This window comes from Diadema setosum, chromosome 13 (assembly GCF_964275005.1).
Source record: "Diadema setosum chromosome 13, eeDiaSeto1, whole genome shotgun sequence".
NCBI classification, from domain to species: domain Eukaryota; kingdom Metazoa; phylum Echinodermata; class Echinoidea; order Diadematoida; family Diadematidae; genus Diadema; species Diadema setosum.
Genome location: NC_092697.1, coordinates 26,094,538 through 26,119,159, shown reverse-complemented (window position 1 = coordinate 26,119,159; position 24,622 = coordinate 26,094,538). Strand labels below are relative to the sequence as shown.

Here is a 24,622-nt window from a genome sequence, read left to right as displayed (position 1 = left end):
TTTCGGATTCTATAACAAACACTTATAAATAAGTGGGCCCTGACAGTTATGTACAGCTGTATAGTGTGTTTCGGAATAACGAACCTTCGGGATGTCAAACCTTATTCTCGGAATAACAAACCCCTGTATCAATCCCTTAAAAGAAGTTTCTGGTTTGAAAGTAAAGACGATTCAATATTTCATTAAATACATATTGAATTATTTTTACCTCAAACCAGCAAACTTTTTTTTTTTCCATTAATTTTCATTACAGCCATTGTCTGACCAAGAAGTCCCTGATTCAATTCAAAACAGTAGGCTTCCTAATGATGAGATGATTAGAGACGGCTCTTTTGGTTATTGTTCTTCATTTCTTGTAATCCCTGCATTTAAACAAAAACAACAACCACCACCAAAAAAAAAAACCACACAAACCCTGAAACATCTTAACCCACCTTCGACGTATAAAATAGTGTGTGACGAATTTTGTCATGTTAAAAATATAAAACAACAAGTACTTAGTATACTTTTACAGTCCAAGACATTTATAGGTACTATTCACATTTTAAATGCAAAGTACTGAAGGCGTTGGACTGAAGCTGCGTATACTTAAAGTAAAGCATAAAAAAGTCCACTTTAAATTTATTCAGAAGACGTTGCCAGTTTTTGTATAGAGATCATCTATACCGGTACTTCTTTTTTTTTTTTTCGCGTACATGTAATTGCTAGCTAATATCAAGTATAGGAAACAATGCAAAACGAGTTAGCTCCATTCAAGCAAAGATGAGATACTTAGGATTAAAGCTGCTTAAAAAAAAAAAAATAGACTAGTACATATCTTTTTTTAAGACCCTGAAAAACATTATTTTGATGGTACGTTACCAGCGAGGTGTCACTGGAAAGGTTTATTTTAGCTCCATTTTGATGATAAAGTTACAAATCGCTCTATGCCTATTTTGCGAACAAACTCTTTCCGACGAAGCATTCAAAATCAAATGTTACACAGAATGTGAGAAATATCAATTACTACCTTATATTACAAAAACGCCACTAACTTTTCTTTTGTGTTTTTGTTGAAAATTCAGTGCCGTCCAACATTCGGATTCGTTTGGTACCGTCAGTCACAAAGCAGGAGAATGTCGCCCTCTCTGGTTGACCACACTCGATGATGACAAGTGCCGCCCATGGAAAACCATATGAACGGAATAAGTGACCTCTAAATATCAGCCAATATGACCATATTTACGGAAAACTTCTGGGTAAGACATTGAATTTGTATTATTTATTAAATTAAGATGATGTATGATTAGTGTCATGAGTTCCTCAAGCCGCCTGAGAAGGGTAAATTCTCTTACTTTATTGATCGTAGAGCGGTTGACACTTGTCCACCAGTCCCCACTAGCATTGCCATATCGGTGTCGGCAATTTCGCCGCGCATCACCGGTAGGCGTTGTATACAATTCTGTAGAGCCTAGTCTAGCCCGTAGCGCACCTCTCATAAAATTAATACCGGAAGTGTTTCGTGTATCCGTAGTAATCCGCTTTTAAGATTGACTCGAAGCCACTGTTCTTTGCAAAGAATACACCTGAACAAAGTGTAGCGGTTCAGATCAATAGGGAAGGGTTTCTTTTTCTGTCATCCATGTCAAGAAGTATAAAAAAGAACATTGAGTTCTCCAGTGTACTGTAGAGACTGCGGTGCGGTACGCCAGTCCATCCATTCATTGATTGATTCAGTTGATTTACCTGTGGCTGTGTTATAAGAACAAGTGTGTGTAGCGGACGTAGCTGTGTAGTAGTATTGGGGATTGGGGACACTTGATACTAGATATCTAGTCTAGTAGTAGCTTATACTAGCACTTATTTAAACATTAGTATGGACAACATGGTACTACAGTAGAATAGTGCTGAATATGTCGGCACAATACTCAATAGGCCTAAAACGAAACCTTATTCGATGATGGTTGTTTAGCCTGTAGTGTAGTTGTACAGTACAGTTTAGTGTAACTGGTCAAATGTTCATGTGTTCATGCACCAGTGTGTGTGCATTTACTATCTGAACATGATTCTTCAGTTTTTCCTATAAAATTAACTACATTGTAAAGCAATGTGCGCACGCGCGCAAAAGGGAGGACTGATGGAATTGGCGTGTATTATATTCACTATTAAAATTTAATTGACATTGTCGCGAATCACTGTTGGGACACAAAATTAAAAACATGCAAAAATATCACGAATGAACAGGTATGATAAGTATTAACTTTGTAGTACACTTTCGATAGCCTCGGTGTCAAATCGTGAAAACATTGTACTAGAATATCTGTGACCTTATTCATGAAAAATACTGTGTGTTTGTATGTGAAACAGCTTCTGCAGAAGATTTGTAACGTTAGCTTTTTATAGTGAACATTTGAAAATTATCAAGATAAGACAACATAACGATATGATGATGAATAATGACAGAATGCTTAATGTAGAGAACACAAATTATTACAATGAGCTCACAATGTACATAGTTCACTTTACCAGTGCAGCACCTCACTGTCTACAACTTACAATGTACATTGAGCACTGTACTGAGATAGGGGTCAGGACATGTACATTGTACAGTGTACATTGTAGGTACTGTTTTGATTTTGCATTCAGTTGCTCATGTACAATGCAGACAAATAGGGCACAGATTGTTCTTATTATTACGTTGTACCTGTATTGGGTCATTGATTTATTAGTCAAGTATTTTATCATTGTGACTGTGTAAGAGACTGGAGTTCACAAAGGATATAATCTAGTCCTGGGATTAAATGCCTCTTGTTGGTGTACATGTATAATGCTCGTGACTCATGTATACATGTATACATGTACATATACAGTATGCAGACAGACGTCCCATACTGAACCAATGCTGACACATGCCACGCTTGTGATATACATTGTAAATGCATATTCTGTTCTTGTTTTAGTCCATGGACTAGATGTAAACAATTGATTTCATTTTGATTGGGCCAATGTGAGATATTTGGAAGAGATAATCTCAAACATAATCGCGTATGAAGCCACTCCTGTTTTAGCATTTATTTTCCAAATGGATAAATGCTCACTAGCATTTGCACAGATGTCCATAGGACCTAGAGTCATAATGTTCACCTGAAGACTTTATGAACCCCGACCAGAATTCCATGATAAAGTCACCTGTAGATATCGATGCTGAGAAAGCTGAAAGATATTTTAAAAAGTTATTACAGAGTACTGTTTTGGCGTCATAATTTTGATTTTTTTTTATTTTTTTTTTTATCCAGTATCTGAGATTATTTAAAATTCATTTCCATGATAACATAAACATTTAAAACGTATCATATGAAACATTTTCGTACATGTGGTGTTTTGAATCAATGTTCATTTCAGAATCAACATTTGGGGCTGTTTCTAGCCGAACAAAGTATGCAGTATGCTGTTGTTGTTATTGTTTTATTGGGTGGAAATCCTTTAATAGTAGCCCTGACCAAGTTTGTAATCATACATGTAGGTGCAATGATGGTTTCACAGTACACTGGGTATGGCTTGGTAGGATTAGAAGGCAGCCTGACCAGAAGAGATACGGCCAGCCTTGCAGACCAAACTGTTTGATTCGCTGAGGTGATTAAGGCAGATCATGGGTATTGTGCCACTGTCCTAATGTGACCGTTGTGACCGTGAGGGGGAGGTTAATCCCACTGAGTCACTGGTCAGACGGGGAAAGGGTCAAATTGGGACAGTGGAAGTGTGAGGGTTTGTAATACAATGTCTGGTGTCTGTATTGCTGACCAATCCTATAGAGTACTTGTACACTTGTAGTTGGAGCTGCCATATTATATCACTGCGGTTTGGATCTTTGATATGATTGTACAGCCAAACCTGTCTATAGCGGCCACCCAAGGGAGACAAAAAGAGTGGCCGTTATAGACAGGGGGCCACTATAGACAGGCTAACTGTGTGCACTGCCTACATGTACAGTATCTATAGTACTATGTACTTACACACGCTTGTAGTTGTACACGTCGAATACGTATGCACACGTGTGTTTCATGCATTGAACAATGCCAGTGTTTATCAAGTTGTTGCACAGTAGCATGTGTGCAGTCATGAAGAAAGCTTTGCACTAAGTGCATTATTATGACTCCATGAGTGATGAATGCAGTGGTGGTGATCACTGAACATTGCCTGTGAATGACTGTGGCATGGCTACAAAGCAGAAAAACATGCTGAATTATCGGCTTGGCTACGGCTCCACGTGGGTCTGTGGCCGCTATCTATAGATAGGTTAAAATCTACCGCAGGAAACAAAATTTGTGGCCACTGGCCATGTTAGACAGGTGGCCGCTAAGGCAGGTTTGACTGTATTTTGTTCACTGAATACATTCTTTCAAAACTCTAGACTATACACAGGGTCTTTAACAGGGCTTTTCTCTTGGGGGATTTTTCGATGGCCGCATACGGCAGGTGGCCACTATAGACAGGTGGCTGCTGAGGCAGGTTTTACTATATTTTGTCCATTAAATACATTCTTTCAAAACGCTAGGTGAAAATAGCTTCACGCTGACCCCTGCTGCTTCATTGAAAAAAAAAAATTGCTAGAAAAAAAAATTAGAATTGCCAATTGATGAGAACAGAAGGATATTGATATGCAGCAAAATCACTCTGGGCTATGATAGGTGAAGAAAATTTGCTCCTTGTCACCTACGAATGATCTCCACTATCACATAGCTCAAGTCAGAAGTGAGTGAAAGAGATGCCTGACTTTTATGCCAAACACTGTATGCACCTGATTGAATAAATACACCCACATGCCGCACAGAGGAAATGTCACAATCCCTACAAATCCAGTTTGGTCATATAGTTTTTATGCAACTTTCTATAAATACCCGTCCTCCGTAATGAGGAAGGAAATATTAAAATGATTATTTAATTGATTTTGTTTCTATTTTGACAATTTTTAGATATAAATCATTCACTTTTAACTTCATATACGTGTACATAGATATATTATATAGTATATTATTTACGAAAACCTGCCAAAGTTTGATTCCATAATCATGTAATGAAATAATCTCATTAAAGTTTTGTCACCCGAATATCCTTTCTGTCCAAAATTCCACTCCATATTCAAGTTAGCTTTAATGAATGGAATGTTTAATGTCGAATGATCATAGTGGTGATGAGGTTTCATCAGATTTGACCTAAATGTATTAGCTAAAAATAAAAAGGTTTTGGAATTCTTAAGAGTTTCAAACGTCTTCGTTAAACGTTACCAGCACGAAACTGGCTAGTGCACAAGAGCAGAAGAAATGATGTCATCAGCTTTTACGATACAAATCCCCCATTTTTAACAATGGTGAAAATTATGTTTATATAGTTCGAAATGTAGCAACTACAAACCTCCTTGTGCCGTAAAGTCATTATTTTTTATGTCATAAATGCACAACAATGTAGGAAATGTGATTAATGAGACTGAAGCAACTTGAGTTACTGTGACAGATAGCGTTGAGCTGAAAGTTGTTAAATGGCGAAAGTTTAGTGTTTCGACAGCAGCCGGTTTGGGAGGTGCGAGCCGCACACAATTTACTGCCGACATCGTCAATCAGGCATTTGCCGTCTCGTGAACATGACTTGTGCGTTTGAATGAATGAATGTTTTGGTGCGCCAGAGTGAAACGCGGGAACCAGGATTCTGCTAATTATGGCGCTACCAGAACGGAGCCACTCCACTGGCTTGGGGTAAAGAGCTTGCTCAGGAACTTCCTGCAGGCTACCTAGTCTAGCATGACATAAAATCAGACCCAGTTATCTTTTACTTAGTACTGACCTCGTGTGGATGGCGTAAAAATGTTTCATCAGTGATGTGCCGTCTTTTGGAATTGTAGGCTATGAAAGGAATCTATCCACAAAATGCTGGAGACTCAAATCTTGACATAGTTTCTCTTGTTTTTCTGGCTGAATTATGAACTCTACCAATTTACACATACATAGCCATGTAGTAAACCTGGCCGATGGAAATGTTCAAATCATCATTACAATGTGAGTCATATGCCAAGGTAGCTACATGTAGATGTGTGGATTAATGGAAAATATTTTTAAAGCCTGGTTAATTGAAAATGTGATAGAGTTGCAATGTCCACATCTTACAATACCTTTTGTATATTCCCAGGATATACACCGTGTACCTACAAATGTACATGTTAGCACCTTCTTGTCACTATTGCAGTTACATAGACACGTTACGTAACTGTATCATAATATGCAGTTTGCCGTGAAGAACTGTGCTGATCTGTTGTACAAATGTGTGATATTCTGTCACGATATCTCACACGTTTTGAGTCAGACCGATGTTCTGTATTTATGAGGAATGGGTGTGAATCATCATGTTGAAATGACCAAGAATATCTTTGAATACCAGGAGCTTCTAATTATCACGTTTTGGCAGGAATGCCATTCATTGTTCCGTAAACACAAATACGTTGTGTGTACATGTGTAACCTTGCTGGCCTGAGTCATGACTACAGTGTAAGTGAATCAGCCCTGGTCTGAATTGGTAGACCATGCCTCCCATCCTGGCTTTGGGGAGGGCTCTTGCGAGTGAGTGCGAGTTACGCCAAAGGGATTAAAATCTGTAGGAAATTGTTGCCGATAACTTCACCCCGAGCTCTGCTGTGTGCTCTGCATTGATTGGTCGTTGGCTCTTCAGTCAGATATTCCACTCTCCTGTGTGTGTGCAATACGAATCTCTAGACACAGATCATTTGTTTTATTTAAACTGACCCCACTCGGGCTCATCAGCATGTCAGAAAATCTTGCTATTCCACTTTATGGTGTACGTGTGATCAACACATTAATGCAGCTAGTCTTCAACCAGAAGATGAAGCTGGACTAGTCAAGTCATCAGTCCGTTTTCTGTGAAACCTCTGTTCTGTTTTTTTTTTTGAGCAACGGTGTGTGAGAATTGAGATTCTCAAAGTGTAGTACTCTGGAACCACCAATCTTTTCTTCCAGCAGACCACCTTTTGTTTTCGACTTTCTAGTTGTGGTGTATGTGTAGCCATATTTGGCAAACTATTACCGGTAGCTTGTTCATGAATTTCTGTGAGGCTTGAGTATCATACAGTTTGTTTCTTGCATATCAGTGGAAGAATTGCGAGAAAAGTTTGCGAGCGAATCATTTCAGTGATCTTGAGGCTACCACGGTGTACAGTTGTATCAGGAATCATTGCAGACTTGTGAAACCTCCGAGAAGTGATATCAACTGACATTGCGACCGCTGTTCTGGGGACAAAGATTCACCAACAGCTCTTGAGCGGATCCAGAAGAGGGAAGATTGCTACTCTGTGGATTGGACATTTTCGAGTGCTCCGGTGGAAGAGGATTTTTAATTTCTTCTTTTTTCCCCTCATTCCTGATTCACCATGGTTAAGACACAGAATGCCGCGCTGCGTCACTCCAGAATTAATCTGTTCGGGAGCTCCAAGGACCTTGTCAAGTTACAGGCTTTGCAGGTAATAACCCTTCCTGGTTTATAGCCCTTTTACGCTTCACAAATTTCACTTGAGATCTCATCTCTCGGGTAAAGGTCTTGTGGATATAATCTTGGGTAAAATGCTAGGTGACTCTCCAGAAATTTTACCTTTGAACAGTCCCTGGTAAACTCCCGAATGTCCCTGAGCACTACTGCATGATGCTGTGCTGTAATGCGAAAGGCAAACTCCCGGGTGAAAAGCAAAGGTTGGCATACCAACAACGTCTTGCGGGTCGTCTTGCGGGTCGTTTCGTGCATGCGCCATCATAACATGAACTTGAAATTCAACTGGGAGCTCATCCACTAGTTTGAAAGAATTTTTTTTGTGGGTGTTCCATGTATGATTCCTTGTTGAATCTCCTGGATGGATCCCCTGAGTAACCAGAGTGAAAGGGGCGCAGTTGATCTCAAGATTGTTTAATAGGGAGATGAAGGTGATTAGTATAGGATGCATGCCCCCTTCAAATAATTGGTCTACTGTAGAAAAATAGGGCCATTTTCTTTTTTTCTTTTCTTTTTTTTCCCCCTTTTGCCTTTACACACTGTAGGGAGAGTACTGACTGCCTGTTTTCTTTCCGCTGAACAGTATTCTTTAAAGGTCCTGTTTACCTTTGGGAGCAGTGATTCAAAAAATGTTCAAGATATCACTTTTGATGCATATGTGAAGGTCAGTTGTATCACAAAACATGCTACCATATAAAATTTTTGCAATAAACCGTAAAATATATGGAGATATCACTACTTTTGTCATTAAACCATAACTGTAGACGGTATAGTCTGGAAACAATTTTATTATAACTATTGTTCACATTTTGTATATATTTAACAATACTTAACATTGATTTTGCTGGTTCAAATTTTTACATTGGTCATTTCTATCACTAACTCACATTTTAGAACTACATGTATTTTGAAGCACTAGGCTTGGTTTTCGTTTTACCTGCAAAAGGTAAATTATGCCTTTAAGAGGCAGCATGATGTAACACGAATGCATTCTTTCCTTTTCAGCAGTATGCAGGCTAATGAAGTGATTTTATAGGAGTCTTGTTGTTTGCCTCAACTGCGTGTGCCACAACACAACAAAGTGATGTGATACTATGATCATCTCGTTCTCTTTTATTTTTTATGCCGTCGGCCCGAAGGATGCCGGAGGCATTATTTTTTCAATAGAGATGAGGTTAACCTGTTGAGAACCAGCCGATTTTGATAAAGCATGCACTTTCCATAGACACCTACCCAAGTGTAAACTCTGGAATATACATTGCATCAGTGAGTTAAACTGTGAACTTGCAAGGGATTTTGATGAAAACAAAAACAGATATATTCGGAAAATCTGAGCATTTTCAATCACTGAACGAGCAAGTTGAAAAAGGTAGAAAGTCGTGCATGTGTACCATGGAGAATTGTATTCTGGATGCAGATTCCACAGTGAAGACCAGAGATTTACTGTTCATTAAACTCCAAAATGACAAATGAATTTTTGTGAAATTCTGCGCATATTTTCTTGTCATTGTTCTAATACTGTGACTTCAAAAATTCTGTCAAAGATTGTCTATATGGAGAAAGGAACATGGAATTAACCAGATATTTGAAAGAGCCATAAAATGTAGGTGTTGCTTTTGACAGTATTGTCTGAATTTCTTCCAACTTGTTGTACTGAGAGTTTCACTGAATCATTTTGTTTACCCTGATCCATTTCATTATAGAGAAATTTTCACGATAATGACGTAAATCCTTTCTAACCAGAAACCGTTTTGAATAGTGAGAATTCAGGAAGTTGGGTACCATCATGATATCATTCACTGAAAAGATCATACAGGAAAGTGATATTATCGCAAATGAATACAGAATTCCTCCCATTGTGGTATAAATGCCGCGAAGTCTTTCCAGTATACAAATTGTACCATACACATGCGATATGAAAGAAGCATTGCAGTTTTGTTGTAAATTATGCAGGGGGAAAACTAATGAACAGTGTAAACAAAAAGAATAATAACTATCAGTGTCATCAGGATGAACACTGAGAAAAGGGGGGAAGATCAGTCATTTTAAATGCATTACAAGTAGAGTTTATCTTGGGTAGTTTCCTGTAACAAAGCTGTATAAAGTATGAAGCGGTTTCCTGAGGAATAGGTTGTTGGTTCCAGCAGTTAAAGTACCACATTAAAAAAACAAACAAACAAACAAAGAAACAAAAACACACCAAAAAACAAACAAACAAACAAACAAATTGCTGGGTGGATATTAGACTCCAGATCCCAATTTTTGTTGAAATCTAAGAGTTAAACATGGACATATGATGAATTGTATTTAGAGTATTAGTGACTATTTTGGTTCATTCTATGAAATACATTTGTATTAATAGCCGCCATGAGTATGGAAATCACAATTCATTCTTAATTTTGGTGAATTGGACTGTGAAATTTGAAAAAAAAAGAAAGTTAACCATATCACTTTTGTGAACTGGGAGTGCTGTATACAAATAGATGGTTCATTAACACCAGTTTCATTTTGTGATCACAAATTTGTAAAGAGAGGAGTGAGAAAACCTTTATGTAGATAAACTCATATGACTCTTTGGGGGCTCTGCAATTTTTACAATGTATATGTACAATGTACATCGGTGCCCGAGACTACAAATTTTGTCCTCCCAGACGTCCACTCTCACACATGATGCCATGAATTTGCATTCATGGCGTGACACTTTGCTGGAAAGCGGGATCATGGGTGCACCGCTATCACTTTACATGTAAATGTGACATCTTCATGGCATTCGAGAGTCTTGTAGACAACATCCCATCGCTTCGCCATGTGAGATACATTACGTATACCACAGTGTATGTGACCTGAATGAAATACAATGACGTTTGCAGTTGGTATTTACATCATCTTAAAGGGATGGTACAGTCAGTATTGGTGAAGATGAGAATTGGGCTTTTAACTTTTTGCGAGATTCCAAGAAAACACTTATGATATAGTACAGAGCATACCATTTTAAGAGGAATTCAAAGTTTATTTGATGAAAATCGGGTTTTGAATGACAGACACATCCAAAAACAAAGTAAAACAAAGCGATCATAATAAAGTGTGGGTCCCACACTTTATTAGAATTGCTCTTTTTTTGGATATCTCAGCCATTGCAAAACCAATTTTCATCAAATAAACGTTGAATTCCTCATAGAATTACATGCTCTTTCATATTTCATCAGAGGTTTCTCATTATTTCACCAAAAAAAAAAATGTTAGAAATCTGTAGGTCTCAATCAAAACTGTATGATCCCTTTAAAAGACGTTTGCCATGAACTTCCAAAGGTTACAATGATTACCGCAGAACCCTACACCGTTCGCACACCTTCCGAGTTTGTCGCCCGGTGCAGGTGTGCCTTGCGTATCGTCGTGAAAAAGATGAAAGGGGACATACGATTAAAAAGCCCTACAATGTGGTGTGTGTGTGTGTGTGTGTGTGTGGTAATGCATATCACACATGGTGTGAAACGTAAGCTGGTAGAAGTAGGTTTCCTGATCAGGGAAAGTCAAGTCCATGGCAGTGAAACCTTGAACGCAGGACCAGATCTTTAAAGGAAAAAAACAAAACAAAACAAAACAAAATGAATGCCACTCTTCAAAAGAGGAGTGGCAGAAATTCAATAGCTGGACTCTCAATCAACATAATTTTAGGGATACCTAGACCCATATGAAAACTGTAAAAATGGAAGACCTTTTCAGTCTTTGCAGTACTTCTTTTAGGGGTCATGAAAAAGCCATTTGTGGAAATTTTGTTTTGATTATTAAACTGATAAGAGTTGTCATGTTAATCATTTACTAGTACAAAAAATCCAAAATAACAACAAAAATCAAACTGCTGTAGTGAAAGTAGAGAATAGTTATATCAGGGAGGATGAATTGCCACCTCCCTGGTCATATCCTCATATCTAATATTGTCTTCTCTTCATTTTAATATACATTTTTGTTGTATGTTGACAGTGATGAACAATTGATTTCAATTTTCTCTTCTCACACTTCACATTTCTTTTTTTTTAAAGGACAGGGAGAATGACAATAGTGTAGGGAGTGCTGTGAAAAGGTGCTTTTTGTAAAAGATCCTCAAATTTATTGTACAAAGTCATCTACAGTTGTAGTAGTTGTAGTGTGCATACAGATGTGTATGAAATGACAACAGTGCCAGCGTGTGTATGAAATGACATATGATGTGTATGAAATGACAACAGTGACCATGATCATGGGTGTGGACTAACATTGTCCTGTGCTTTTCCTTGACACCAGTTGAAAGACGTCACAAATAGAAGGCCAGTGATCGGCCGCATACCATGCTCACAGATGTTAAAAGTTTAATACCTGCCTGATCTCTTCAGCAAACCTTCCTCTTTGTGACCAATTTCCTTTTTGGAGAGAGCATTTTCTTCTCAAAAGGGGCAGCCCTGTGTTTGGTAAAACATTGATCTGTCTTTGTAGGGATGGAGCCAGGACTCTGGAGTATAATACCAAATTTCTGTACATTTCTGAAGCATTCCACAGGGTAGCCTTCAAAGAGACCAACTTACATTTCAAAATAGCTTCAAATTTATGGAAATTGTCTGTGGAGGGTGCACAGTGTACTGTTTAAACGAGGAATGTTCGCATGCATTTTAATTTTGCGATTATTGCGAGAGCCAGTATTCGCGAAAGTTCTTGTCTACACTATATGCATTGAATGTTAGAGGCAACATGCGAATATTTCATGCTGCGAAAAAGGCCGTCGGCTCCAACTCTTGAAAATTTCATGCAGCGAAAATATCGTGCTTTACAGTAGTTGATCACAGTTTTTAGTCTACAGGGTTACGAATATGTGAGAATTTTATGCACTCCTAAGTAAGTGGTTGTTCCTGGCAGCTAGAAAGTCTGTCCGAGACTTGCCTGACATGGCAACAACTACTGCATGCAAATGTGTGAAAGTATTGTATGTGTTTGGTAGGAAGAGCTATGAAATTAGTAGCTTGTTAAAGAAAATGTCAATAAATTTGTATTGACTATAAATGAAAGAGCCTTTCCACTTTGCTCCCACAGGAGGATGATATTGAAACTGAATTTTCACAATGATACAGTGCTTTTGTACGTTATAGATTCCAATTCTATGAATTTCATTTGAGTGCTTTGAATTTGCACCAAGGATCATAACTTTCCTGGTACTTCTACATGTACAAATGTCCATTTTCACTCAAATTTCACTGCAATATGGCACTTCTGTGACATGTCGGCGTAATTGATGGAGTTTATTATCTCTCTTTGAGCCCTATTTCCGTCTGTGGTGTCACCGACTTGTAGATATCATGTCATATTCGCAACTGAAAAATCAATGAATTATTGACCATTTTTGGCTTTTTCTCTTCAAGAGTTACACTGTAGTCCACTTTGTAGGCATTGATTGTGTGTAAAATCCCATGAACAGTTGGGTGATTGTCATGCCAGTTATCTGATGAAAACTGTCCCCAAATTTGTTCTCACGGGTTGATTGCACAATAGATTTTGAAAGTGCAGCCTAGCAAATATTTGTAAAGAGTGACAAAGCTCACAGATAGTTGTGCATATACTTAATAATACAAGTATGTGCGCTAAATCAGCCATGTAGCACACAGTTTACGTAATGTATACGGGGGGGGGGGGGGGGGGGGAAGGGGGGACGGAGGATAAAATAGTGCAGCATGGATGTTTGAAAACTGAAGTGCAGTAGTTATTACTTCACTGTTAGTCTTTTGGTCTCTGTAGAAAGGTTTTGTGTCTATAAAGGCATGCATTCAATGTTAAAGGTACTAGCCCACATTTGCAAACCCACGAAAATCAAAACTGCATAAAACAGGTCCAATATGACTTCAAGTACAAGTTATAACAGTAACATACCTCACCTGTCGCTCTTTGTCTACAGTTGTATACCATTCGATAAAAGAGAGAAAATCATCGTTTTAAAATCAATTTTCAAACCGGGTCAACCCGACCCAAAATCGAATTACGAGCGCGGGCTATAGCTACGTACATTGTACATGTAACACGTACGTGGACCGGAGCTAGCGAGCGTTATACGCATGCATACGGATTACGGTGCTTTTTCATTTATTTTTATGAAAGTAATGGACTAATTGGAACGAAATTTTGCACAGGTGTTATTGCAATCATACCCAAACTCCATGCTAACTATGAGACCAATTGCTGCAGGTTTACAAATGTGGGCTAATACCTTTAAGTTGTATATTGATCCAGTACAAATTGTAGTTAAAAAAAAAGAAGAAGAAAAGATTCATGATGCTGATGTTGCTTGTTGACAATCGTGCTGGCTGTGAACTCTGTAAGTACTGTTTACGCCGAATATTTCGCGAAGTTTTTATTTTCGTGAATTTTGCTGCTATTGGTAAAATTAAAAACACACGAAAATATTGACTCTGATCCTGATATGAATGTGACGTACATTGTACGTGTACACATTTCTCCGTTCAGTACAGGACTCCACGATAGCGAATTAATAACCACTCGCGAAATCGTCGGGAAGTCTTGATTCGCGAACATTTAGACTCGCGAAATATATGGCGTATACAGTATAGTAGACATGAGTGAAACATGTGAATTTTTTTTTCTCTCCATATTTGGATTGTAGATTTGATACAAAATTTACCAGGACTGAATATCAAGTTAAAACTGTGACTACAGAGAGAGCATTCTGGATTATCACCACCTCCTCTTTCCACTAATGGTATATTTTATATCAAATCTCTCTCTTTTTTTTAATGGCATCACAATATGCAGTGAATCAGAGCACATTCCTTTGTGGATTACATTCCTCTCTCATCGATGGAGTGCATTTAAGCATCATCCAACTTTTTTTTTTTATTATGAATGATAATGTCAAAACTTCTGCCAAACTCTTTTCTTCATATCTCTGGCATTCCACGCCAAATGTGCCCATTCAGAGCATGCATCTTCAATCTCATCACAAAAGGAAGAATGAATGAAAAAGAAGTGATTATGCTCTCTTCACCACTACCTCCCTTCCTCTCTCTCTTGTTAAACACACACTACACACACACACACACACACACACACACACACACACACACACATACTCAGACCTTTCATGCCCAATTGTGCCCATTGAAAAGGAAGGTTTGAGTGAGGAAAATACATTGGTTTTCTCATGAGAAGTGGGGTTGTGTTTCAGTCTTGTCCATAGGAGAGGTGGAGTTTCTGCTCTCAGCTCAGGCTCAATCAGTTGGTAGGGTCACTGTACTTTGCTTGCCTTGAAAGCTGCAATCACATGTGCACTTGCAGACACACTTACTGGCATTCTTTGTCCACAAGGTGTTGGCCGTACAATGCTACCTATCACTTGTGATTTTGTGTATAATGTATAATCTGCATTCAGTCATCCACATATAGAATGATTGTACAGTCTGTTTCCCTTCACCAAACATATGAATTACCAGAGATGTCACAGTAAATGTCAGTGAACATAATAGATCTATACGAATGTGTTCATGATACAAAGAAGAACAGGTGAGATATTGGGGGGGGGGGGTAAGATGTAACAAGGTTGAAAGGACAGGGGTCAGGGTTGAAAGCATAGATTTTGGTTTGGTTCTCCAGTCCTCTTTGATGTGAATTTGCTACTTCTTTTGTCATTACAGGGCGTAGAAATATATTCTGGGAAGCAAAATAATATGGGCACATGGTCTGGAAGCCAGACTATCTGTGATGACAGGGTAGTCCAAACTGCTATACACATCATTGAGCAAATGTTTGAAGGTGGTATCAGAGCTATGTTAGACCAGTTACAGTTTGTGGCAGAATGGATCTACAAATTTGTATCAGGGGCATTCAGGGGTGTGACCTTGGACCTACAACAGGTACTGTAGGTCCATGGTGTGACAGCAGAAACTGATGTGGGAGATTCTTGGACAAACAGGCCTAAACAGTATTTAACTGGTGGTAATGATTTATAAGCGGACTTGCCACTGGCCCTCTGAAGCAGCATATGAAACTGTTTCCAAAACAGTTCAAAGGGGCTCTAGATAATTTGTTGTTGTTGGGGGGCTGCCATTATGGAGGGGTTATTTGTCACATCTGGAACCAACCTTTCCTCTACCAGTCTCAAGGAGGACCAAACCTCTGGGTGTCCGGTGGGGCAGAGACCCACTCTCCAGGCTTCCTGTCTCCGGTTGGAGGAAGGAAAGGCTAAACGGCTGAAGCGTCAGGAAAGTCGGGATGAACTTACCAGAGTGTGACAAGATCCTCTGTTCTGGCACTATGCAGATTTTGCTTTCCCCATTTCTTGTTTTGTTCTGTTCTGTGTTGGTGTGTGTGTGTGTGTGTTTGTGTGTGCACGCACGCACATTTTATGTCTCTTGCTTAAACAAACACCCCTGGTACCGGAGGAAAAGATTATATCCGAATATGTTTGAGTTTGCCTCGGTCATGTACCATTGCTTCGTAGGGAAACAGCTGGGACAAAGATAGTAAGTTTTCCTTCCACTCGGTGGCCATGCATGGCCCAGGGAGTTTGGAGGAACTGGCTGTCTCGACTTCAGTCTCGTACCTACAATATTGTACATCTTTTCTTCTATTGTTTGCAATCATTAGACAGGAATGATGATAGTTTACATGCAAATTATGTTCCTAAACTTTTGCAGTGTCAGAAGAAAGAAACATTGCTTCTTGAAAACTACAAGTTGTGCATATGCTGCACAAGGGAATGAAGTGACTGAGCGAGGGAAGGGTTCTGGAGGGGGACCCCCCCCCCCCCCAAGAAGGAGCTTAGTATTTTTAGGCTATACATGGTGCAATGAGGGCCCTGTCGTATAAAAGTTGAGATCAAACGTAAGTAAGAATATTGAACAAAGTCTGTGAATATTCAATTCTGATTGGCTGATACCAGATGTAGGTTATGTTTGACTTTCTGACTAAATATGTTGTAACTTATCTTTTAAACCCATTGAAGACGAGTCCCAAGTATACTCAGGCAGGTGTCTATGGAAAAAGTGTGTTGTAGCAGTATCAGCTCGTCTTCAATGGGTTAATATGCTACAGGGCCTGGGTGCATACTAAATATGACATTTTGACTTACTCTAAAAAAGTAAAAATTGCCTCAAAATGTGACTTTTTTGGTGCGTGCATGGAAATTCATCTTTTGTGTGTGTGTGTGTGTGTGTGTGTGTTGTTGTTGTTTTTTGACAGAGAGAGGTGAGAAAAAAAAAAACGAAAACAAAACTTGTCAGGCATATGAGCATTAGAAAGACCCCTGAGGCTCTTGAGTATCATGTCTAATGATTTAGACTTCAGATGGTACATCTGCACCAGCTGTATGACACATGAACTTAGCGTCTATAGCGGACATGTACAGTAGGAAGTCCAACTGTTAGCTGTTTAGGAAATGGTCTCCAATTTGCCACTCTTCACAGCGTCACCAGCAGGAGCGAAAGCCGACACCCCATTCTTATTAATACTGAGCAAAAATGGTAACCTTTTGGCAGTTGTGTCATGTCTACCCTCCCTAGAATGGTTGCGAAACAAAGTACAAAACACAGACACAAACACAAACACAAACACAAGGTAAAACTCATGTTAGACTGTCTTGCACAAATGCAGGAGAACCTGCGGAGGTCGTGCATTGTCATTCAAGAGTCGCAGCACTCAACCCAAAGTCTTGCTCATTAGGGAACACACAAAAATACACTAAAACACACTAAAACACACTGAGTGTAACAGTTAGGAGAGTACAAATTTTACATTATCTCAATTAAGTATCCATTATCTTAAAAAAAAAAAAAATGTCCTGCTTTGTGATCAGTCAAATTCTCAATGTTGTCTACAGCTGTATCTGCTGGGATTTTCCCTGTTTCATTGGATGGAAACAGTGTAGCCTTGGTCTGCAGTTTCATGGTTTGCACAGGGATCCGTTGATATTAAAGGATATTTTTAACCAAAAATCCATTTAGAAAGTTGGCATTATTACAAGCATGAATCACTGAATAAGTGTATCCTTTATAGCAAAATCAAAAAAGGGGCACACTCGTGACCATAGTATGGTGATGGAGAAAACTGCTTTCGTATACACACATACACGGTGTATCACACTCACACACAAGAAAGTATTGTGCATATAAATGGTATTTTATATCTTACCCCATGTTTTGATAAGGAATGTTATCCCATATTTTGTGCAACATAATGTGGCCTTGTTTTGGTCTTTTTTTCTTTTTTTTTGGGGGGGGGGGGAGGGGGAGGGGGTTGGACATGGGAAGACTGCAGTGGAAACGGGGCTTAAGTTTGCAATTAGAAGTCAGACTATCATTTGACTAGTCTTTTCTGTGTGTGTTTGTGTGTGTGTGTTTGCGTGTGTGACGTGGGATGGGGGAAGGGTGATCGTTGCATCACTCTATAGTACACTTTTGTGATGCTTCCGAGTTTGTATGGTTCTCCCTTAAAAAATACATGCAAAGCGCCAGTGTTATGTACATGTATGTATACTGCGGGTCTGTCAATTCAAAATGTCACCGAGCTAATTCACTCCATCCCCTGAAGTCTAGACACACTCTCTGAGCTCATTTGATCAAGTTACTGTCAGCCCAGCTCCTAATAGTCGACATTCAATTTCCACCATTAGGCAACAGGCCTGTGAGCTTTGTGCATCCCTCAGATGACATCCTCCAACACTTTCCACACGATGTTGAGAGTTTGTGTTAGTGTGCTTTTCTCAGTGCACATTATATGTGGTTGTGTTGTGTCAGTTTTCGTTTCCCACCATATTTGCTGTCCACTATTTGACTTTTCAAAGAGATGTGCATTTTTTCTTCCACTTGGAAGGCAGTTTGGGTAATCAGAGGTCTGCAAGTTTAGAAAAGTCTTGAGCACACAGTCGCCATTAAAGATGGAGTTTTTATATCTCCATTTGTACACAACAAAAAAATCAGACATCCCCCCCCCAAAAAAAAAAAACAAAACCCTAGGTACTGTAGATCAGTAACAAGATTAAAAAAAGTAAGCATGACTTGGTTCGTGTTGGTTCAGTACAAGAGGGTGTAAAGGGCACTGTAAACCCTTAATGCCATCATAGTTGCCTTTGCAGTGATATCTGTATGCAGACAGAAAAGAAAAAAAAAAATGATGAGGTACAGTATGTATAATACGATTGGAAAAGAGATGTCAATATGCAATTTCTCTGTGATTTTTTTTTTTCATAACAAACACAGGGATATTGCATATGGGAGGATAAAGGAGAGAGGAAAATGTACATACGTATGTTCATGCCCAGTGTACAGTAGATATGTTAAGTGTGGTGTCTCTTAACTTCTGTGTGGAAGTCACATGCGCTCCTGCTAAGCAAATGCAATTGGGAGTCTCTCGTATGGTTTTAGTGTGCGTGATCCGTGTCAAAGAAACTTTGAGAATAATAGATGTCTCTTTGGAATCACCATGCGTGCCTTCGTGATTGAGTCCTAACGAGCGTGGAACTTGTCAATTAGTCGCACTGTGGGCGTGTCCCTCAGTTCAAGTCGCAAATCTTCAATTACGGAAAGTAAGTCATTGCCCGTATCCCTCTTTTAAAAAAAAAAAAAAAAAATAGATAAAAAACTAAAGAAAACTAAAAAACTGAATCTGAGGCCGGCAACTCCTTGTAACGTATGACTTATTGAAAGACATTTATGTTGCCAGGTGTTTTTACGTTTATGGAACAAAACACTTTGGGGTCTGTGACTATTAAAAAACAGAGAGGCTTTTTTTTTTTGCTTTCATGTCTGTATGTGAACAGCATCAAACAAATGAATAGTATTTTATAGCATAGATTAGTGTTGAACAACTATGTAGACATTATGTGAATAGTTTCATTTCGATCATAGAAATGCTTTCAAGAAAGTGATTGTTGTATCTACAGATAACTCTAGAAGCTCCAAGGTAAATGTCAGCGACAGTCTTTGAATTTGCCATCTTTAAAAAAAAAAATGTCAAAATTTATAGGCACAGAGTTATTATTTCTTTTGTCCTGATGAAATAAAGGAAGGCCATCACCATGTATAATGCGCAAATATGACTACTGATGGCAGGGAAAGCATACTTTAACGCAGTATTTTTGCCATATCATCTGATGTCAATCTATTGTCATTACACTAATCCTGTATAACAAAAAGAAAAGTGCGGAAATTTTCATGATCAGGAATTGTGGGACTTCTGATTAGGCAACACTCAAAAAGAAAACACAAACTTATATTTGTTTCTTAACAAAAAAGTGTGAAAAATGTACTGTAAACTTTAATACTTGAGGTTCTTGTTATGCCATCATTGTATTGCAAGGGGGAAAATATTTCTTTATTATCTAAACAGTTTTTCATGTAAGTCTTGAAGTAAGAATACTTAATATGGTCATTTCACATTTTTGTGAGGAGAGGGCATGTTCTAAAGATATTTCATATACATGTTAAATGGATCCATGAAATTATGAAGAGTATTTTTGGTATTTTTATGAGAGTGGTAAATCTATCACTAATCCATGGTGAAAGCATTGTGGGTTTAGAATATTGAAAAAAGAAAACAACCAAAATCACAGCTAAACAGTCACGACCTGTTGAATAGCAACATGCTTGTGGGTCAAATGCAAACCAGTGCTGCCGTAGAGCTCTCAGAATAGCCACACGCCTGGGGGAGTTGTCTGCTAGTTGTTGCACATTGACTGTGAACCATTCTGGCATCCAGGCTATGCTTTTGAATGCTCCCCCCTCCCATATAGCATATAAAACCAGAAACATTTGCATCATGAAACTTTCACGAATTGGAGCCGACTGCCTTTTTTTTTTTTTTTTTGCGGCATTAAACTTTCGCAAATTCATTGCATTGTGGAGACAAAAACTTTTTTCGAATCTTGAATTGCCCCCTTGAGAAATTTGTGAAAGTTTCATGCATGCAAATATTGCTGGTTTTACAGTATGTTACCCTGAAGTGTGCATAATTTACACTATTACTCTCCTTTAAAGGTACTAGCCCACTTTTGCAAACCCACGAAAATCAAAACTGCATAAAACATGTCCAGTATGACTTCAAGTACAAGTTATAACAGTAACATACCTCACCTGTCGCTCTTTGTCTATACCATTCGATAAAAGAGAGAAAATCATCGTTTGAATAGTATCAATTTTCAAACCGGGTCAACCCGACCCAAAATCGAATTACGAGCGCGGGCTATAGCTACGTACATTGTACGTGTAACACGTACGTGGACCGGAGCTAGCGAGCGTTATACGCATGCATACGGATTACGGTGCATTTTCATTTATTTTTATGAAAGTAATGGACTAATTGGAACAAAATTTTGCTCAGGTGTTACTGCAATCATACCCAAACTCCATGCTAACTATGAGACCAATTGCTGCAGGTTTACAAATGTGGGCTAATACCTTTAATAGCACAAATGGGTATCTCCGTGAAGGGATGAGACACACAGTACATCTGTACATCGTTGTTGTTCAGCAAGCATAAAGCAGAATATTTGACATTCAAAATATGAATATGACACACAAACTGTCTTCAGTGCTGGATTCTGGCTGGTTAAGACTCAACAAGTTCACACATTAAAGGACAAGTTCACCTTCATAAACATAAGGATTATTAGAGAATGCAGCAATATTAGTAGAACACATAAGTGAAAGTTTGAGGAAAATTGGACAATCGATGCAAAAGTTATGAATTTGTAAAATTTTTGTGTTGGTACCGCTGATGAGGAGACTACTACAGCTTGTGATGTCATATGCGTATAACAGTATGAAGAAAATGTAAAGAAAATTCAACATATTTTCACTTTTTTCACATAATAGAAGGGCACTTGACTTGCCTCTTTCTAAAGGCAGGGAGAATAATATTGCCCATAATATATGTCGGTAACGAGTCAAGGGAATGTGTACTTTTTCAAAAGATGAAATTTTGTAAAATTCTCTTTATATTTTCCTTATATTGTTGTACGCATGTGACATCATACACTGCAGTAATCTTCTCATCCAGCGGTTACTGCACAAAAACTTAAAAAATTCATAACTTTTGAATGGATTGTCCGATTTTCCTCAAACTTTCAATGTGTTCTACTAATATTGCTACATTCTCTCAATCCTTATGTTTATGAAGGTGGACTTGTCCTTTAATTTTAAGTTTCATAAGAATCTGTCCATAGTCCAAAGTGACACTCAGTCATTGAATATACACTGTACATGCATGGTCAGCTGGCTGTTTCTAGACCAGCTCTTTTCCTTCTGTAGGTCAAGATATCTTTCAGTATGAAAGGGACTCGGGGTTTCTATTGAAGGCGGGTGGTCAACCATGTTTCAGTTTCTAAACTGGCAATATTACAAAGAGACAAAGACTCCAACTCTCCAGCTTTCGACGGGAGATCTCCCACTGAAAGCCCGTGTTTGCAAAATCTCCCGTTCTCCCGCTTGAGATTTAATTTCTCCCGCCCTGTCTCTGTGTCTCCCGCTTGAAATGATTTCTTACTTAGTGTCATTGTATGTTGAACAGTAAGCCTTAGGTAGCATGAGAGAGCATCTATAACCATAGAGCTTCCAGGGCCCGCAGAAGGGTCCTGGACCCCAGCCGCAAGGAACTTCGCTGCTTGTGATATGTGCGAAGCACACATCAAGTTGGAGTCTCCTGTTTGCTAGGGGTTTCAGGCGGGAGGATCTCCAGATCAGAAGGTGCTTGGGGTTGGAGTCTCTAAAGAGAGGGAAGAAAGATGGAGATGGAGAGACAAAGCAACAAGGGAGGAGAATAGATCTTTGATGAGTGTTTATTTGAATGATTGTAGCAAGAAATAACTTGTTTAATGGTTTCTTCTTCTTGTTTGTTTGTTTTGTTTTTTTCCACAGGGGGAGAAAAACCAGGGCTTTGCGTGTCTGTACAATAATATGAAACATGGGCAGACGTCGACAAAAGAACTGGCGGAATTCTTCAAGGAGAGGTGAGAACCCTATATGAAACCCCAAGACAGACATTCTTTGAATTTTTTATAATCACATTTGAAAAAGGTGTCTAACTTGATATTCTCCTGCATGCACTAAAATTTTCTTATTTATTGGTACATTTTTTTAAACCATTGATGTACAACCAATCTCTCACTTTAAAAGCCTGTTTATTTGAAACTACAATCTCACAGTCTCTGTGCATTTAAATTCCTTGGTCCATGTAGAAATGGTATTTAGTGAAAATTGGATGGTTTTCCCCCAAAAAAAGCAAAAAAAAAAAAAAGACTGCTACTTCCTTTAATGGCACTTTGCTCATAAAAAACCCCACACATTAAGAAGAACTGCAGGTTACAGGCCAAAGATTGGGTCTTTGCTTTTGATGTAGTGGACACCATCATACATGTATCTCACAAAAGCTAGTCTTTAGGTTTTTAGCATCACAGGCTCTTCATGATGAAGACAGAAAGAGAAAGAGAAAAAAAAAATCAATGCATATTTTTGTATATTTTGTGTGTGTGTGTGTGTGTGTGTGTGTGTGTGTGTGTATGAGCAAGAAAGATTGAGAGAAGGGGATTAAAAGAGAGATTATCCTGTGTTAAAGATTTAAAGGATCACAATTCATAATTGGCCCAACTTGGGGTATCTTTCAATGGTAAGATGGTTTGGTAGCATCAAAAGGTAAATGGTCCTGATTTGGATCCAGCCTCTGATGCGGGCACTTGAGAAATGGCCCTTCCAGGAGAACCCTTCGGAGTCCAGCACGTGCAGATTTCTGCTCTGTCTTCATTTTATTGTGAGGGATTGATCAGTTTTGGTTGAGATCGGGATTCAGATACCAAGCTTTTTGTGAGGTAAAAGTGCAAAATCTCTTCTAATAGGAAAGAGCAAACAATTCTAAGGGGAATTCAAAGTTTATTTGATGGAAATCATTTTGAAATGGCTCTGATATAAATAACAAAACAAAAACAAAAACAAAGTGAAACAGAGATCCTTTAAAAAAGTGGGACCCACCTTTTATTAGGACATCTTTGTGTGGGATATTTCAGTCATTTCAAAACCAATTTTCATCAAATAAACCATGAATTCCTCTTTGAATTGTACGCTCTTTAATACTGCAGAAGTGGTTTCAAATAATCTTGCAAAAAAGCTAAAATCTGAATCCACCATCTCAACCAAAACTTTACCTTTAACTCACATCATTCCACTCTGTGCCCTTCAAACTTGCAAAGTATAAATATCTCTTTGCAAGGATACAGATTGAAATGAACAGTTTTTATCACATTCCAATAACATCCACTTTGACGCATCATTTTTGATATGTGTCCACATCCCCACGTCAGTCTCCATCTGAATGTATTTATGATGAATGCGAATCTCGAGATGTGTCCAGATCCCCATTTTATTGTGTGGTTTTGAAGAGAGCTCTATCCGACGTCATGAAAAAAAAAAGGCATTTTTTTCGAACGATTCAGTGGCGTCCTTCTCTAGCTCCCTAGAGTACTTGTGCCATCCGTCGAATCAAATCTCACCGTTGGATCCCTTTGCATTGACATCGAAATAGTGCAGATTTGCAAATCGTATGACGTCTGCCGTCAAGGAGATTTTTCTTTTTCTTTTTTCCCAAATGGAGACACAGAGCTGCAATGTGAAAACATTAGAAAAAAAAAACCCCACCAAAACAAAACAAAACAAAGAGGAAAAACATGGAAGTTAGGATATGTTGCTTTTATATGCTCTGTGGTTCTCAGTTTGCATGTGAGTTGTTGTGATGGGCATTTCTATGGATCTAAGGATTCAGTAACACTGTTGTTGTTTTGTTTTTTTTCTTCAAAATTATCTTTTCTTTTTGGTTAAGCCAGGGAAACTTTTTTTTTCTTGATCAAGGTGACTTTGGTAGTAGACTCATGAAGTGAATCGTACAGAAAATTAAAAGTTCCGTCAAAGACGGACAAATGAAAATAGAGCTATAGAGTTTTGTAGTTAAACACAATTTTGTGAATTATATTTTAAATACTGTATTAGATAAAGTCCTAATCAGGTATACTATGGATATTAGGTAAGACAATGATCACGCATGTTACCCGAGTAACTCTTCTGTCAGATTGTACATTTCACGTACC

The 24,622-nt window shown here is 38.5% G+C and overlaps 1 protein-coding gene across 1 annotated transcript in view; it reads left to right on the top strand.

Moving 5' to 3' along the window:
• The first annotated feature begins 7,411 nt into the window (after nucleotides 1-7,411).
• Nucleotides 7,412-24,622, top strand: part of LOC140237207 (F-BAR domain only protein 2-like) — a 132,985-nt gene continuing 115,774 nt past the window's right edge. Inside the window, exons 1-2 of the mRNA XM_072317152.1 lie at nucleotides 7,412-7,501; nucleotides 22,407-22,498. Of these exons, the coding sequence (XP_072173253.1) occupies nucleotides 7,412-7,501; nucleotides 22,407-22,498 (182 nt within the window). The remainder of the gene's footprint in view (nucleotides 7,502-22,406; nucleotides 22,499-24,622) is intronic.